At 35.5% G+C, this 18,335-nt stretch overlaps 1 protein-coding gene across 1 annotated transcript; it reads right to left on the reverse strand.

Moving 5' to 3' along the window:
• Positions 1-1,277: 1,277 nt before the first annotated feature.
• Positions 1,278-18,237, reverse strand: LOC120478481 (uncharacterized). The gene is made up of 14 exons (XM_089120797.1): positions 18,210-18,237; positions 17,485-17,865; positions 17,042-17,329; positions 16,665-16,958; positions 16,094-16,129; positions 15,655-15,996; positions 15,262-15,558; positions 14,987-15,089; positions 6,304-6,371; positions 5,462-5,521; positions 4,905-5,285; positions 4,423-4,719; positions 4,232-4,331; positions 1,278-2,560 (listed from the first exon to the last, which is right to left on the reverse strand). Exons 1-14 carry the CDS (start codon positions 18,235-18,237, stop codon positions 2,488-2,490), a joined length of 2,748 nt encoding a protein of 915 aa, XP_088976923.1. The 3' UTR covers positions 1,278-2,487.
• Between the last annotated feature and the right edge of the window lie 98 nt (positions 18,238-18,335).

Raw genomic sequence — 18,335 nt, forward strand, 5'->3', positions numbered from 1 at the left:
ATTTAAATGGATGCAATCTATCAACGTCTAAACACGCCTTAATTTATTTTGAAAATCAATCACCAAAAATGGAAACCAAAGATTGTAGGCTTTCAAATGAATTATAGTTTGTCAAGATTAGTTTAGATTTAGTGTAGGATATTACTGTTTTAATTAAATGACTGTGGGCCCACCGGTGGCACTTAAGTTAAATCAAGTCTGTTTTGCTTAAAGGGATAGGCTACTTCACCTTTGGAAAGATGAATGTGTATTTTAAAATGGGTCATTTATGTAGAAACAATGTGAAATTATTTTTGGATTCAGAGCGTTCTAGACTGAGAAAAGCCAGAAAATGTATTTTTGGCTTATGTGGATGAAAGACAACTCCCAGAATGCACTTGCTTCGCTGCCCTAGGAGGCCACGCATACCGGTAACAGAGCGCAGTAGTTAAACAACAAGTCTAGGCTACTAGAGAGTCTCCGTGATGAGTCTGCCTGAAAATGTGTTTCGAGATCGCCCAAAATGTCCGGGATTCGGCTTTTGCGTTCTACAGTCGCCATTCTTTATGTTTACTGATGAATGGCAACATGAAAACTGATCAAAATGAATTCAGTTAGATTAAAACTAAAGGTGTGCATGTAAACAATGAATGGCGACTGCAGAGAGCAAAAGCTCAATCACGGACATCGACGGACGGACATGTTCAGGAAAAAGAGAATTGTAACCCCTACTACTCAGCTTTCTCCACAGAACACGAGCCTGCTAACTTAGCTTCCAAAAAAAGATGTCTAACACTATGTATGTGTGCATTTTGGAAGTGAGATCCCATATGGGGGTGGGTTGAAAACATACGGGACAGCCCCTACTACTAGCTGTATGACTGTACAGTCTGTCTGATAGACTATAAGCAGAAACCAGGCTCACAAAGAAAGCCTAGAGTCTTTGCAATGACACAAGCAAGATGATGCCCTAACAGACTAAAGAGGCAGTGTACCATTAAAATCTACTAAATCAAAAAGAGGAACAGAAAATGTAAAAGATGCAGTTTTACATCTGTTCCAATCAAATGTTCGTTTATATCAATGTTTGACAGCCACCACCCACAATAATACATTTATAACTACAGGCTCGTGAAACAGGAGTAAGACATTTCCATCTCTAATCAAAAATAAACACTGCAATACACAACATAATACAAAACATGTAATACACAACATATTGCAAAACATTTCAATTTCTAATCAAATATAAACACTGCAATACACACACACACACAAAATGAATACACAACATAATCTGACTGCTTGAATTTTTAATTTGATTATAAAACAATTATTGTTGCCAAAGGCTTTTCCCTCAAAATTATACATTTTTACAGTTGATAAGTGAAATGCACTAGAATTATTTAATTTACAATTTAGACATGAAACAAAACACTATACACTTCACTGCTATTTATTTTGAAAATAACATGTCAAATGTGAAATTCCAAACAAGTCAAAGTTAAAAGCAATTAATGGCATAATTTGTAAAAAAAAAAAAAAAAAAGAAAAGAAAAAAATGTCCCCCTTTGCTCCTGAACCATGTAAAGTCCTTGTAAAAGGTGCTTTAAGATTTTCAAGTAGGTCTAACAGTAACATTAAGGGAAGAACTATACAGAAATTGAATGAACTAATCAAATGTAAAATAACACTGCACAGTCTTCACTATATACATTAAATACTGATTAATCATTATTAAAGCTACAAATGTTATTCAGTCAAGAGCAATGTGTGATTTTCCCTTTTTTATTTGTTGTATTGACATTTATGACTTCAGCTTGTTTATTAGGCATGGCGCAAATCTGACACATCCTAATTTCTCTCAACTCTTTACGGTCATTAAGAATGTGCCTTTTTAACGTAATTGTGTGTGTTTTGTTGGTTCAGGTTTGCAAAAGAGAATTCAAATCTGTACTGGTGCACTGAGAAGCGGCTTTCTGCGTTTATGGTCATTTACAGAGAGCCACTTCACAGAACATTACCAAATTGAGTTTTCTTTTCGTGCTTGAATGGTTTAAAAGCACTTGAATGAATGAGAGCATGATCATATAATATAATGCTAGCCAAAGCATTGTCAGAAAAAAAGGATGTGCTAAAAAAGAAAGTGATAAACATAAAAAAAAATGGTTAACATGTTAATTTGTGACAGCACATCAAACAACTGTTCTGAGTGTTTTGGTGACTTTCCTTGATTGATTACTACTGAGAAACAGGGAGAAAGTAAATTGTGTGAGAAAAGTACAACATTGCATCTGAACAGGCTTTCTAGATCAATCTAAAAATATTCATTCATACATAAACTTTTATCTATTTACTGTCAAAAAAATTACAGATAGTATCCAACCCAAGACCTTCAATTCCTGCTGATAATGAAGTCTATATTCATAAAACAACTCTATACCCAAATATAACTAAAATCCAAAATAAATCACAGATTCAGTAGATGATTTCCACTTGAGGATTTGTTTAGTCCTGGTTTGTTGCAGAAGAGCGCATTAGAATCTGTTGTTGCCTCTGCTCTCTGCCACATGGGTCACTGCTGCACACACACACACACACACACACACACACGCACACACGAAAGTCAAGGATTTAATTAAGATCAAGTTAATTCATAACAGATAGAGGTTTATACATTTTCAGATGTTACAAATAGACTCAAATATTTAGTAATTTACCTGCTAGACATTCTTGATAGTCGACTCCGTATTCAAAAAAAAAAAAAAAAAAAAAATATATATATATATATATATATATATATATATATAACACTTGAGATTATCATCCTTAAAGAACAACTACAGAAACGCGACCAGATCTGGCAATATGGTGATAGCAGATAGGACCCCAAAGTGAATCCAGAAATGCTTTTCACCCTGATACGACTTAATGAACCACTGGAACGATTTTGGAAACATTATTTTAAGGTAAAAAAAAAAAAAAATGCTTTAACTAAAGAACTAAAGACCTGAAGGCTTTTCTGATGAAAATTGGGCAGTTTAACTGCTCAGGACAAACAAGGAACTAAAAAAAAAAGGGGGGGGGGGGTGGGTGGGTGGGGTTGTGCAAGGCCTGTCATCCAGCAAGGCCTGTGACACACAGTATTATGAATCAAATACAGTATGTTGAACGGGGTCATTTTTATAAATTCAGCCTTTTTTTCTTGATGACTGCATGTAAACATCTTTTATGTTGAATCTCTTATTCAGGACAGTACTAAATAAAAAAATAACACGCATTATGATCCCTCTTATTTTGTTAAATAATTATACAAAGTATTTTGTAAATTCTGCATAGTGTATCATTACTGTAAATGAGCAATATACGAGTAGTTTATCACGGCGTGCTGATATACAGCCATATTGTTGTAGAGTTGAACTTTTAAATTCAGTTAGAAGTACAAAAGCAACGCTAATTATAGTAGCTTACAGGAATAAACATATGAAGTCATTCATCCCTTATCCCAATCAATTTTCCCAAAAATAAATCTCAGGTTTAAACATCTACATAAGAGTCAGTGGCAAATTCTCGAAGGACTGGCATGAGTACATGAGCACTGAACGGTCGCTGATGGTCTGAACCTCAATATCCCAAAAAAGTCTAAACATATTTTCAAATATGCTAGTTCAAATAAATTGCATATTTAAGGTCTAAATAACTGCATTTCCCTTAAAACTACAATCCGTGGCATAACAACAGTAGTTCTTTCTGAAATTACAGTGGTTTGCTTGTCCGCCATGACACTCTCTGTGAGAAATGTTGCAAGCGTAGTGATACAAATGGTGGAACGGTTCCAGTGCTGACACATATCACACGGCTGGAAAATGCTTTCATTGGATTTGAGAACCAGAACAAACTGTTATATTATTATTTATTTATTATGCTAAAAGTTTGTTTTATCAAAGCCACACATTTTTAAATCAGCCTAAGGCACTATAATGTTCCCAGGTAGAGATTAATCCTCACCCATTGTCATTTCTGGATTGGAGATCTGCAATGTGATTCCTGGTAAAGATTTGAGTGATTTTCAACAAATTATTATTGAAAGATACCAGAAAGTCAACTGATCAGCTTATTCGTGTGTTAAAATCTAGACTCCTAAATCATTCTGGCCTGTGGGTCCTGAGGACTGGAGTTGAGTAATATTGTCATAATGCATTCCCAAATGCTCACATGCTCGTATTTGTGCTTAAATCAGATCCAGACTCACTTGTATTTCTTGACAACGAATAAACACAGTAATCCAACCAAAAGAGTAGCTCCAAGACCAGAGATGGCTGGTATGAGAATGTGGTTGAGAGTTGATTGTTCTGTTAAAAAAATAAATAAAAATAAAAATCACTTAATTACTAAAATTATCACTTATAACAACATATACATAGTATGATTGTATTGTTATACCTTTCACAAAGATATTGTGAGTGGCTTCCATTTCACCCTCAACAGCCCAATGGTACTTGACTGTGCATGTGATAGAGGAGTGATCATCATCTTTTGTTGGGGTGAAGGTAAGGAGAGACTCTGCTTCCCATTTTCCATGATCAATGTGCTTGTAGCTCACGATGGTTTTTCCAGGGTGGTTCCAGCTGAGAGTGGGCTGATGGGACGGACAGGTGTGACGGACAGAGCATTTGAAGATTGCAGGTTGACCTTCTTCCACAGACGTCTCAGCCTGCAACTCTGGTTTTGATGCTTTCTCTGTACATATATTTTGAATGACAGAACACATATTTCACATAGTAAATAAAAGCAAAAACTAGCTTATATATTAATTATTTAGTCACAAAAAATCATTTGGAATCTTTTGATTGTTTTGTATATTTTCTTATTTTGTATCCTATAGCTGTTGGAATTACAGGTTGACAGCTCAAATGCACACTTACCAATCATTTTAATTGTCACACAGTTATCCACAAAGGAATACTTGTCAGTTTTAGATGTCTCTATTTCCACCCTGAAACAATACGGGCCGTTGTCGTGGTTTTTGACATCATCAATCTCCAAGGAGCAGTTTGAATCACCCAGTGAACCAATCAGTTTAGTACGACCCTTGAAATTGTCTAGAACCCTTGTAGGATCATTGTGATAGATGTAATCTTCCCGTTTGCCCTTCATGTGCCACATGCCTTTAGTACGACTGGAGGGCTGTTCTTGAGGAGGGTATTTGAAGGCACAGGGCAACACGACACAAGATGAGACCAGAGCATCCATTTCAGACTCTACCTTCACCTTCCAAACATCACCAAACACGACAGCACAAATAACTGCAAAATAATATAAAAAAATACTGAAAGTTAATAAATGTATATTATATAATAATATTTATAATATATATATATATATATATATATATATATATATATATATATATATATATATATATAATCACATCATCTCATTTATTAATATAATATATGGAAATAATGCTTTTAAATAATACCCTGAAGCCAGCAGAGAATAACCCGTGCCCGTACACCCATGCTGGATTGGACTCTAGAAACTGAAAAGGAAAAACACATAAAAAATAAATAAATAAATAAATAAATAAAAATACTGAAAAATACAACTTAGTGATCATATTGATGCAACTAGAATCAGTTGACAAGGTTGTTGGATAATGATATTCTGTCTATAAAGGAATAACAAATGCAATCAATACTTACTTGAATCAAATACAAAGAGAATATGAGATTTCATAGTCACAACAGTCACTAGTCACAAGAGAAGCATGTACTGTACAAGTCTAATAAGCCTGTGCTTGCTAGGTCACAAGCAATAGTGGACAAAGAAAAAAAATACAGATAGATATGGCCTTTGCTTAGGAGGTCAAGCATGAGGGGTTAATACATTTCTGTTCTCTAGAAATATGGAAGTGAGTAAATTATAAGAGTGAAAGGACCTTTACATACAAAATAACATACAAAAATGATAATGTTAAGCATACGATTCGTATATGAATCTTACACTAAATAAAACATCATTAAATAAGCAATCAAACATGATACAAGTAATTGAAATTAAGTTTAATGGTGGAAAATAACTGCATCTGGAAACTATGATATTTAATAACATTACATATATGAAATAACACAAGAAAATTGTATTTTTCGAAATTGTATTATTTTTTTTTTAAGTATATTGTACTTTTGTTTATATTTTGTATTTGCTTATAATCAGGAATGTTTTTAATTCATTTTAAAATTATGATAATATTAATATATATATATATATATATATATATATATATATATATATATACAAAATAAATGGAGCCTACCTTACTTTTCACTGTGCCTTTACTGACTGAAAAACTTGACTGAATTCTAATGCAAACCAGAGATATAAACTGACTAAAAAACAGCAACAGGAAGTATGTTGTGAGATGTCTGGGAATTAATAGGGAGCGGCTTCAGGGTAAAAAAATAAAAATAAAAAAAAATAATACCGTTTGCTATCTTGAAGCCACACAGGCTTGGTTTAATTGACCTCAAGTAAGATTACATTCTTAGGTCACTCAGAGTCGCATAATTGTACATTTGGCAAGTAAGATTTTCCGTTGAAGGCAGTGGGTTAGTGAAAACATTCTGATATAAAGGACTATGTGGTCGCCTCAAGGATCTTAAAGGGGATATGAAGCAGTCAATCAAGTTTACATGATTTACAAGATGGATTACTGATGGAAAAATGTAAACAAATAAAAGAAAAAAAAAAGAAAAAAAAAACGTTATATCTTTCGCCTCCAGGGCATCGCCATTGTGCAGTGTTCTAACATGTGATGTCACGGGGTTGGTTGGCTTTAGTTTAACAGGCTCTGGGCAGTGAATATCCCGACATCAAACTGTTGACACCACAGTGTTTTGACCGTGAACAGCTGTAAGCATGAACTAGCTAATGCTAACTTAGTGAAGTTTATTAGTACCAGACAAAAAGACGACGTCTAATGTTATATGTTGACAAACTGCACATAGAAACATTGTTCATTGTTTGTTCACAGAAACAAATGTGCTCAGGTTCACTGCACCAAAAGGTTCAAGGGGTGAGGTTTGAAATTATGGGTAACACTGTAAATTGAAATTAACTGGATTGGTAGTGTTTTATAGCATCTTATGATATATAAATAATCAGAACATTTCATATAGTGGTGGTTCGTCTGATCAGAGACTGACATTTAATTATATATATATATACAATTTTTTTCTATGATTAAATGTGATAAAAGGAATAGTTTACTTCAAAAAAAAAATTCTAAAAATTCTGTCATCATTTACTTGCCCTCAAATTGTTTCAAATCTGTATGAGTTTCTTCTGCTGAACACAAAACGACTGTAACCCTAGTTCCCTAAGAAAGGGAACGAGACGATACGTCGATGACACTTTGGGAACGCCCCCAGTGTGAATGCGTCTGAAGCATCCATGTCAACTAGTCCAATGGAAAGAATGAATGTCACGGGAGGTTGACGTCATGACCAGGAAGAGATAAAAGCGCATCCGGTGCAACCGGCATTTGCTCCTAAAGTTGCCGAAGCGAGTCGATCACAGGGATGCAGGAAGTATGGCAAGGCGACACATCGTCTCGTTCCCTTCTCAGGGAACTAGGGATACAGTCGTAACCTGAGACGCTCCCTTTTGAGGGAACTCGCAATGCGTCGATGACACTTTGGAAATGCGAATACCCATATCCCCAAACTAACAAATTCCACTTACAAATGACTGTCAGCCTGCTGTCAGAACTAAAATAACAAACGTCTAGGAGAGAAACCCCAGATAACACGAGATTCCGCTAGGGCTGGGCGATATGGCCTAAAAAAAAAAATCCCAGATTTTTTTCACAAAAAATCCGATTTACGATTTAAATCGATTTTTTTTCTGTCCCAACTTAAAATCAATCTGCAGATGACAAATAAATTGTTCAAAATAAGTTTTAACTTTATTTTGTTTTGATATTCCCTTCTGTGATATTATCTGGATTAAAGTGCAATCAGAAACAACAAGCCAAAAAGACAAAAGGGCAGGCCCTGTCATTGTAAATAGTGTAAATGTAACATAACATGAAATGAGTGGATCGGGATTGTAAAAAACAAAACAAAAAAAACAAACAAACAAAAAAAACTTACATCACAATAAGTTTATTGTGATTGTCAAATTATTTGGTAACTAAACATAATTTTATTAGGTTTATTTACCATAAACACAATGTTTACATGGTACAAAGACGGTATTCTTCTGTGTTTATTATTGCTTAACACAAATTTCATAATTTCAAAGATTTGATTCTGATATTGATTCAATATCAATTCCTTTGGATAAATATTAGGTACAGTAGATGCGTTAATGTGTTATGTTAATTGTTCTCCAAAAATAAATTACCTAATGCTGTAAACATACAGAGAGCCCTGTCAGCTGGTATTATTAAAGGTTAAAACTAACTCAAATTAAACATAATGCGTTTTTTTATAATGACAAACAACGCTATAATATTTTAATGATATAGTTCAAATATAATAAATGTCTAATATAGTTATCATATTTAGCAAAATTCCCCTCTCTATAGCAATTATTTTAAGTCCTACTAACATGCGTGCTATGGGTCATTAAAAGGCATTCCTGAGTCTGAGGTAAATGTAACGTTACGTGAAACATGTTGTTCTCCAACTTCTCCAGCTGTTTTATGGACATCTTTCCGCGGTTGAAAAACACTGATCGATCGGTTTTATTTCGGTAAGTTAGCAGTAAAGGGTAACAGATGATCGATTCACGTGCCGCTTGAACTGAGATCTGTTAGTGATCTTTCACGTGATCCCGTCACATTTACAAGCGCCAAAATTGTGTTTTTTGTTTGAATTTCGTAATAAAATTGACAGAATCTGAGAGCTGAGAATCTGTCTCATATCAATAACAACCTGCTCTGTCTGTTGGTGTCAGTGACAGTGTCCTCTTGCTCTTTGATTCGCGATGTTTCTCTGCGTGAGAAAATGGATGTGTGCGTGAGAGAGTGTAAAAAGTGACAATTGCGTCTCTCACAGTGAATTTGTGAGAGTTGGCGGCCCTGCAGATTCAGCTTGTAAATGTTTTCGGCAGGTGTGCTTTACTGCCGCGGTCTTGTTCATTTGCCATGTTGTTGGTGTATCTTTATCATAGCAAGCGCTGAGCGCGGTCGGAACTACAGGGGGTCTAGATAGCCGCGTCGGCGGTTGTTAAAGAGAAAACCGATTTTCATTCAAAAAAATCTTCGCAAATCTGCGCAAACTACAAATTCGAGTTAATCGATAAAATCGATTTATCGCCACGCCCTAGGTTCCGCTTTTCCAGTTGTTTCATTCAAACATTATGGACCATGGCAAGCAGATTTTGTGAAAAAAGGAGAACTAAAACTAGGATCAATAGTTAAATCAAGTTCATTAGCCAGTCTGACATCTCACTTTCTCTTCCTTAAAATCTCCCTCTTGCCCTTCCTTTCCCCATCATGAGTGTATATGCCCTGTGCTGCTATTTGGCTACAAGTCACTTACTGCCCCTTTATTTATTTATTTAATTTTTCTTTATTTGATAGGGACAATGCTCATTAATCAACAACAATACATGCTGTGAACAAGCCAGAGTTAGCTACGCGTGCTAGTTTCCATCTGCTGTCCCTAGCCAGGTCTTAGCAGGCTGCCTAAAATGCAAAAGTCAGTGCAAAATACATTATACATTTAATAAATACAGTAGTAATATGATAAAATATGAACAGGACATACCAGGATCAATATAAGCCTAAAAAACATAAAGAGCATACACAGGCCATATATAAATATACATACACTCTCTCACCCATACATATACGCAAATAAATGTACACATATACATACGCACATCTCTACATTCATACAAATACCCATATACACATACATCCACCCACATATACTGTACACATACAAGTGTATTTTGAACCTAAGTATTGGATGTATGCTTGCACGTATAAGTGTCCCCAAACTACGAAAGCTCTGAACCGCAACCTAATAAAAAAAAAAATCAGTAAAAAAAAAAAAAAAAATCTGTAAAAAAAAAAAAATCTAGCATTTCGAGATTAAAGTCGAAATGTTTCGAGATTAAAGTCGAAATGTTTCGAGATTAAAGTCCAAATGTTTCGAGATTAAAGTCGAAATGTTTCGAGATTAAAGTCGGAATGTTTCAAGATTAAAGTCGGAATGTTTCGAGATTAAAGTCTAAATGTTTCGAGATTAAAGTCGGAATGTGTCGAGATTAAAGTCGAAATGTGTCGAGATTAAAGTCGAAATGTTTCGAGATTAAAGTCGAAATGTTTCGAGATTAAAGTCGGAATGTTTCGAGATTAAAGTCGAAATGTTTCGAGATTAAAGTCGAAATGTTTCGAAATTAAAGTCGAAATGTTTCGAGATTAAAGTCGGAATGTTTCGAGATTAAAGTCGAAATGTTTCGAGATTAAAGTCGAAATGTTTCGAGATTAAAGTCGAAATGTTTCGAGATTAAAGTCGGAATGTTTCGAGATTAAAGTCCAAATGTTTCGAGATTAAAGTCCAAATGTTTCGAGATTAAAGTCCAAATGTTTCGAGATTAAAGTCCAAATGTTTCGAGATTAAAGTCGAAATGTTTCGAGATTAAAGTCGAAATGTTTCGAGATTAAAGTCGGAATGTTTCGAGATTAAAGTCGGAATGTTTCGAGATTAAAGTCTAAATGTTTCGAGATTAAAGTCGAAATGTTTCGAGATTAAAGTCGAAATGTTTCGAGATTAAAGTCGAAATGTTTCGAGATTAAAGTCGGAATGTTTCGAGATTAAAGTCCAAATGTTTCGAGATTAAAGTCCAAATGTTTCGAGATTAAAGTCGAAATGTTTCGAGATTAAAGTCCAAATGTTTCGAGATTAAAGTCGAAATGTTTCGAGATTAAAGTCGAAATGTTTCGAGATTAAAGTCGGAATGTTTCGAGATTAAAGTCGAAATGTTTCGAGATTAAAGTCGAAATGTTTCGAGATTACAGTCGGAATGTTTCGAGATTAAAGTCGAAATGTTTCGAGATTAAAGTCGAAATGTTTCAAGATTAAAGTCGAAATGTTTCGAGATTAAAGTCGAAACATTGTGCATTCATAACAGTGCGCGTCCACTGGCTCAGAGCGCGCGTGTGCGTGAAGTCGAACTGCATGGATAAACCCAAAATAGTAGCTTTTTACTTTTATCTGGGCTTTCAACAAAATTCTACACACGTCACACGTGCTAGTGGCAGTGTTTCTGAGGTGTTTTCGTGCTCATCTAGTCAACACTATCTGGGTCGAGAACACTACAGTAACTGTTCGGTCTCCCTCTTCAACGTAAATACGCTCTGGATACATTTTAAGTGCATCATTCTGTATCCAATCATTTGGCCGGATCCTGTGATTTCCTAAGATTTAATAACCACTTATGGTTGAGGAGAGATTCTCTGATATGATTGTAAAGCACTTTGAGTGTAGGCATATATGAAAGCACTATATAAATGCCCTATTCATTCATTCATAAAGCTGGATTTCTCCATCCAGTCTGAAAAGTGTTTTCCGTGTTGGTTTTCCTATAGGCTAAAGTCTATTCCGGTGCATTATATTTTATAACGATAAAGTAAGATAAGTAATTCAGATAAAAGTAAAAAGCTACAATTTTGTGTTTATCCATGGCAGTTCGACTTCACACGCACACGCGCGCGCTCTGAGCCAGTGGACGCGCACTGTTATGAATGCACAATGTTTCGACTTTATTCTCGAAACATTTCGACTTTAATCTCGAAACATTTCGACTTTAATCTCGAAACATTCCGACTTTAATCTCGAAACATTTCGACTTTAATCTCGAAACATTTCGACTTTAATCTCGAAACATTTCGACTTTAATCTCGAAACATTTCGACTTTAATCTCGAAACATTCCAACTTTAATCTCGAAACATTCCGACTTTAATCTCGAAACATTTCGACTTTAATCTCGAAACATTTCAACTTTAATCTCGAAATGCTAGATTTTTATTTATTTTTTTTACAGATTTTTTTTTTTTTTTTACTGACTTTTTTTTTTTTTAGCTTGCGGTTCAGGGCTTCCGTACCAAACCAAGACCTAAGTTGTTTTTTAAAAGAGAAGAGACTATTACACTCCCTTAACTCATTGGGCAAACTATTCCAGAAAATGGTGGCTCTAATAAAGAGGACTGCAATTCCAAACCTGCTTTGTCTATATTGAACAATGCAGTCCCCTCTAGTGGTTGCTCTAGTAGCTCTATTGGCCTTGTCTTTCTGTTTTATGAATTGGCACAGTGGTGGTGGAGCAAGCCCACAGAGTACCTTAAAAACAAGACATGCATCAGCAAAATGTATGAAATTTTCAAAGCTGAGCATATCGTGTTTTTTAATTATAAGACAATGATGATGACTATTTCCTTTCCGGTCCAAAGTCTTTAATGCCTGTTTATAACGTGACTCCAAAGGTTGCATTGTTGTTTTGTTTGCTTGCGACCAACTAGTTAAACAGTAAGAGAAATGTGAGAGAATCATTGCATACAGAGCCTTCATTGATAAATAGGATCTTATATGCTTAAATACATTTGTAAATGTACAGATGGACAAACAGTGGGCAGGTCGTTTATATAGAGACTGAACAAAAGAGGGCCCAATGTAGATCCTTGAGGGACACCTATTTTACAGTTTGAATATGTGGATTGGGTGTTGTTAATGCGTGTGCTTTGTTTTCTGTCAGTTAAGTAAGATTTCATCCATTTGATTGCATTCTCAGAAAAATTAAAATATGATAATTTTGTCAAAAGAACGTCATGCTTGACGGTGTCGAAAGCTCTTTTTAAGTCTAAAAATATTGCACCGACCACGCCTCCTTTGTCTAGATTAAATTTAATATTCTCTATAAGGAAGCAGTTGGCTGTTTCTGTAGAGTGTTTACTCCGAAAGCCAAACTGCATTGGGTGAAGTGCTGAAAGACCATTATTAAGATGTATAGCCAGCTGTTTCGCCACCAATTTGATCAAAAAGACAAAGGACGTCATTATCCCTCAATCCCTCTCTCACCTACAGTAGCTGTCTTTAGATCAACTCAATTCAACTCAATATCAGCAGCAACTATATTTGGACATCCCTAGTTCTTGGAACTTTATTGCTGATGAAGCAGATAAAATGTTGATAGCAGGAAATACAGTGTTCTGTCAAAATCACATCCTAATGATGAAGATGTTAAGAAGATATATAACAACTTAAATTTCTACCAGACACATATGAGAATCATGCAATCGAGATCTGATACACACTAAAATACAGTGAACACTCCTTTTTTTTTTAAAAGATAGCACAAGCATGATTTAATTTTCAAGCAATACATTTCACACAAAATTTCATTTGGCTTCAGTTCAAAAGGAATGGTTTGTGGATGATTAAGTGCTTAAGTTGTTTTATGTTTTTCTTCCAGTGTTGGAATGCCAAAAGAGTCACACCTACAGATAGGAAGCATACAATAATGTTAAAGTCAATACAAATCACTCAGAAAATGTATGTATTATTTCATTTTCTGAAATAAACTCTTTCTGAATCCTAAGATTAATAATATCCTTTTTTTTATCAGTCAGAAACTTTTTTTTACATTGTTAGATCAATATACATCAGTTTTACATTGTTGTCATTTGATAAAACAAAAATAAAACAATGTTGAACAGAGTGAGAGAGAAAATAGGAGGAACTGATGCAGAAAAAATGTTCTAACTTCTAGGGTACGGTCTTGTTGATCTAATATTTTCATCAGATATTTCCATATAGGTCATCATCATAATCATAACCCTTAGAGGAAAATTTAAAGAGAATCATCAGTCAATAGCATATTAATCACAGAAATCGATTGTCGATTTTTCCATGCTATAAGAATTTAGATGAAATGATAAATGTACTCACGTGGCTGGTTTCCGGCTCACTGAGATACATAAGGGAAAGAGATTGTAAAATCACCTTTATGTTTGAATTTATATAAACTGTTAATCTAATGTATTTAATAGACTGCTAGAACTAGAACTATAAAATATCTGCCATATGGAAAAGGAGAAAAACACAATGTTATTAAAGAAAAATGTTAAAGAAAAGTAATCTTCGAGTAGCATCAGAAATTGAATTATGACACGGATTGCATTCAACAGTATCATGTTGCTGTGTATGATGAATATAATGAATTTAGACCTTGAGGGACTCATATGTGGTTCAGATGCACTGTACCTCTTAGGTGATGGAATATGAGGTTTGGAGAAAGGCTTGTTTCCTGACTCTGTATATGTGTTTTTTGCCCTGTCAAGAGTCATTTGGTCATTTGAATAGGAAGACGTTTTAAAAAGTATACAGAATTTTTATTTTTTTTTAAATAAAATAATGACTTGTATTCTGCTCTCAAATAGGCATTGGTTCTGGGTGATTGGTATCTGTGAGAGAAAGAGAGAGAGAGAGCATGAGGATGGAAAGCATTCATAGCATGGTCAGAATTGGTGTCCATGTACTTCGTATGTCTTCATGAATTCAAATATACCAGTTGTATGATTCTTTCAAAAGTTATATGAAAAAATTAAAAATAAAACAAATCAGACTTCCTGATGGTAGGTATTGCTGCGCCCAAACTCTCAAGTACCATCAGGACGTGATGGTGATAACATATACAAAGATTTGTTTCAATCCCTTAAAATACTGCTAAGATACAGAATCAGTTCAGGTTTGGTGACCACATCATTAGATTCGCATTATGCATTACACGAGTACAGGTTTAAAATATCGAAAAAGTACCTTTTGACAAGTACTCTCTCAATATTATTTAATTCACAAATTTAGGAGCATTTTAGGGTGACCTGTTAAACGCTGTCAGACATAGTCTGAAAAAGTATGACAGTTAAAGTTATAAGCGGAAATTAGACATTTTGAAGATTTTGAAAAGCAACAAAAAAAGAAAAAACAAACCTGTGTCGCCTTTTATAAATGAAGACTCCAGCAAGTATGCAAATTAGAATGAACAGAAGTGAAGAAGCAATGACATAAGGCCCAAATCCAACCTCTTGAATCCCTATGATAATATAATTGTTACAAAGATGAATAGTCACATCTCTCACACAGTTTCTGTTTGACGAGTCACATTAAAAATGGTCCAAAGATTCTAACATGCACAAGCCTAACTCATTAATGTATACAGACGTCCTCCAAAACATCTTGGATGTAACTGTAAAGTCGATACTCACTCTTAACACTCAGGATGGAAGTATTGTTCTGTGTTTTACCACCCCAAAAGTTGGCACTGCAGACAATTTCATCTCTTTCTTCATATCCAGTTGGAATGAAGGTCACAGTGGACACGGTTTCCCAGACGCCTCCACCCATGGGATTGTGGCTGATAGTTTCTCGGGCTGTTGGGACGCTCCAGCTGATTTTGGGAGGGTGAGAGGAGCACGTGTGGTTGACTGAGCAACTGACGGTGACGCGTGTCCCGGGATCGATGTCTTCAGGGAGGGATGACATCACAGGTTTGTCAGGAGAAGCTTTTTAACAAGAAACACAAAGATGTTATATTATGAGATGTGATGCATCTTTAAAAGTGTTTTAAAAACCAATCATGAGTAGTTATATTTCCTCACCCCGCATTATAATGAACACACAACTGTTGTTGAAACCGTATTTCTCGTTTTCTTTTTCTGCTCTGAAGCAGAATGGGCCGTTGTCATGAGTTTGCACTTTATCCATCTCCACAGTGCAGTTCTGCTCATCCGGGTTTCCCAGGAGCCTTGTGCGGCCTTTGAAGTTGTCTAAGACGTCATGTGAGTCAGTGTGGAACATATAGCCCCCTTTTTTGGTGACCCAAAGAACGCGAAGTCGAGTGGCATATTCTTCTTCCATCTTGAAACTGCAGGGTATTACCACACAGGAACGAGGCAACGCAGTGATCTTGGGTATCACATCAGCCTCATATTGGAAATGAGCTTAAATTATACCATATAATTAATTAATCAATAGTATTACGGAAACGGAAAGTATCATTAGTATAAATGTGATAGCTATTGGGCAAAAAAAACATACTTTCATTCTGGAATGGATTCATTGGTTTTTGATACTCTGTAAGAGAATCAGTAGAAATCAATAAGCTTAGGTTTTTTCAAGTTTTTGAAATTTATGATTTTTCTTTAAATTAAATGCAACATTTTAGCCTTCAGCGGTAAGTTCAGCCAAAAATGAAAATTATCCCATAAGAAGTTCTTCTTTCAGCCAAACACAATCAGAGTTATATCAAAAAATATCCTGGCTCTTCTAAGCATAATGCGAGTGAATAATAACGTCCTGGTTGTGTATGCAACCCACCGTTCACTGAAGGAGGGAATAGAGGATGTAGTCGATGGTCGACTGAATGGGGATTGTGTCAGAGAGCCTATGTTCTCTGAGTACTTGAGTAACTGAGATTTTAAAGCCGAAAGAAGCGCATCCATCCATCATAAAAGTAATCCATACGGCTTCAGGGGATTGGTCATATGCACTAAGGATGGCTTGAGGGTGAGTAAATTATGGAATTTCAGGTTTCATTTTTGAGTGAACTAACCCTTTAGAAACATACTTTAGAAACGTTTCTAAAGTATCCCCCGCCCCCATTACTCACGCTGCACATGTAATACAACAGAAGCTTCAATGTTTCCTCCAGAAAATGTTGCAGTGCAAATCAGTTTCTTCCCATGTTCATCTTTTGCACCCAGAAAGGTTATGTTGGAATAGGTGACCCGATTTAAACCAGAGAGTGTTTTGCTCTGCGTTGAGATCTGCATGTTCTCATAGTTCCATGTGATGGTTGGAGTCTCTCTCTGGCAGGAGTGATAGACCGAACATGTGAAGTTCTTTGCAACTCCCTCTGTGACCTCAGCCAGTTCAGGCTCAATTGCTATTTTATGATGAACACCTGAAATTGAAATGAAATATGTCCAATGGAGACACTTAAAGTGAACTTATCTTACAGCACAAAGCATATTTGTGTTCACTTACATTGTGCTCTTATGTCCTCTGTAGCTGTCACTGTTTCAACACCATGATGTTTTACAGAACATTTAATAGTCGATTGTTCTGCCTCAACGATACCTTTGCTTGTTAGGGTGATTTTCCACAATCCATCTTCAACATGCTCCTCCTTTATTTGGTCGATACCTTGAGTACCGTACAGTTTGATTTCTGGGGGTATTTTTGGACATGTGTGGTAAGTCGAACATGCTACTGTGATGGTGTCACCTGTCCTTTCACCTCCGTAAATAATAACGCTGGGCCGCTGTGGACTTGCTAGATGGCAGATACATTAGAATTAGAATAAAAGTTAAAAGCAAGTCAGTTTAGGAGACAATGTCACTGAACATTATTGACCAACACTTCCAGCCACAGTTGTGCAATCACATATATTAAAGTAGACGAATTTTATTTCAATAATATGTACATACCCTCAACAAGAATTGTAGAAGTGACATCATAAAATCGGTAGGTGCTCCGTCCAACATTTTCAGGGTCAATCCATGCATATATTTTTTCTCCATGGTGGGACTGTTCCAGGTTTGTGATCAGCAGACTGCAATCCCAACCCAATGTTCCATATAAATCAGTTTTTCCTCTAAATTTCTCAATGACGTGATATGGATACCATGGATCATAAACTAAAGGATAACCATGAGAGACCCACTGATACCACACAACTCTACGTGGGTCTTTGGGTGGGTTTGTTGTGTAAGAGAAAGAACATGGTATAACCAGACAGGAACCCTGGAGGCCACGGATATCTTTCGGCATTCTCACTTCCCATCCCAAAGCAACATGCAGAAGAAATGCTGTGGGACAAAAGTTGGAGAACATTAATAGCTGAATGGAAGGTAAAGTCTGTTTTCAAAAATTATTAAATAACTAATTAAAAAATCACCCCATGACATTTAGACAGTGCCCATTGGGGTTGCATAATATCACAGCCCACAGGCGAGGCAAAAATCATCCACACAACCCCTTCCTCTGATTACATAAAATGGGCACATTTCAAAATGCTTATTTAGCTTTTAGCTTGACAGTCCTGTAAGAGGTTTGGCTGGGTTTATAAATAATTAAATTAACATTATATTTACTTTGGGAATTCGGAAACAACCTTGCATATTACCAACTGTGTTTGTCTGAAGGCCTGTACCTGCACTGTACACTGCAATATTTAACATTGTTCAACTGCAACTCATCTAATTAGTAAACAATATTCACAAAATAAATACAAATTGTTGTATTTTTAAATGCACAAGAGAGTCACTAACTACATGAA

Source organism: Pimephales promelas, chromosome 16 (genome assembly GCF_988280905.1).
Source record: "Pimephales promelas chromosome 16, fPimPro1.hap1.1, whole genome shotgun sequence".
Lineage (NCBI taxonomy): Eukaryota > Metazoa > Chordata > Actinopteri > Cypriniformes > Leuciscidae > Pimephales > Pimephales promelas.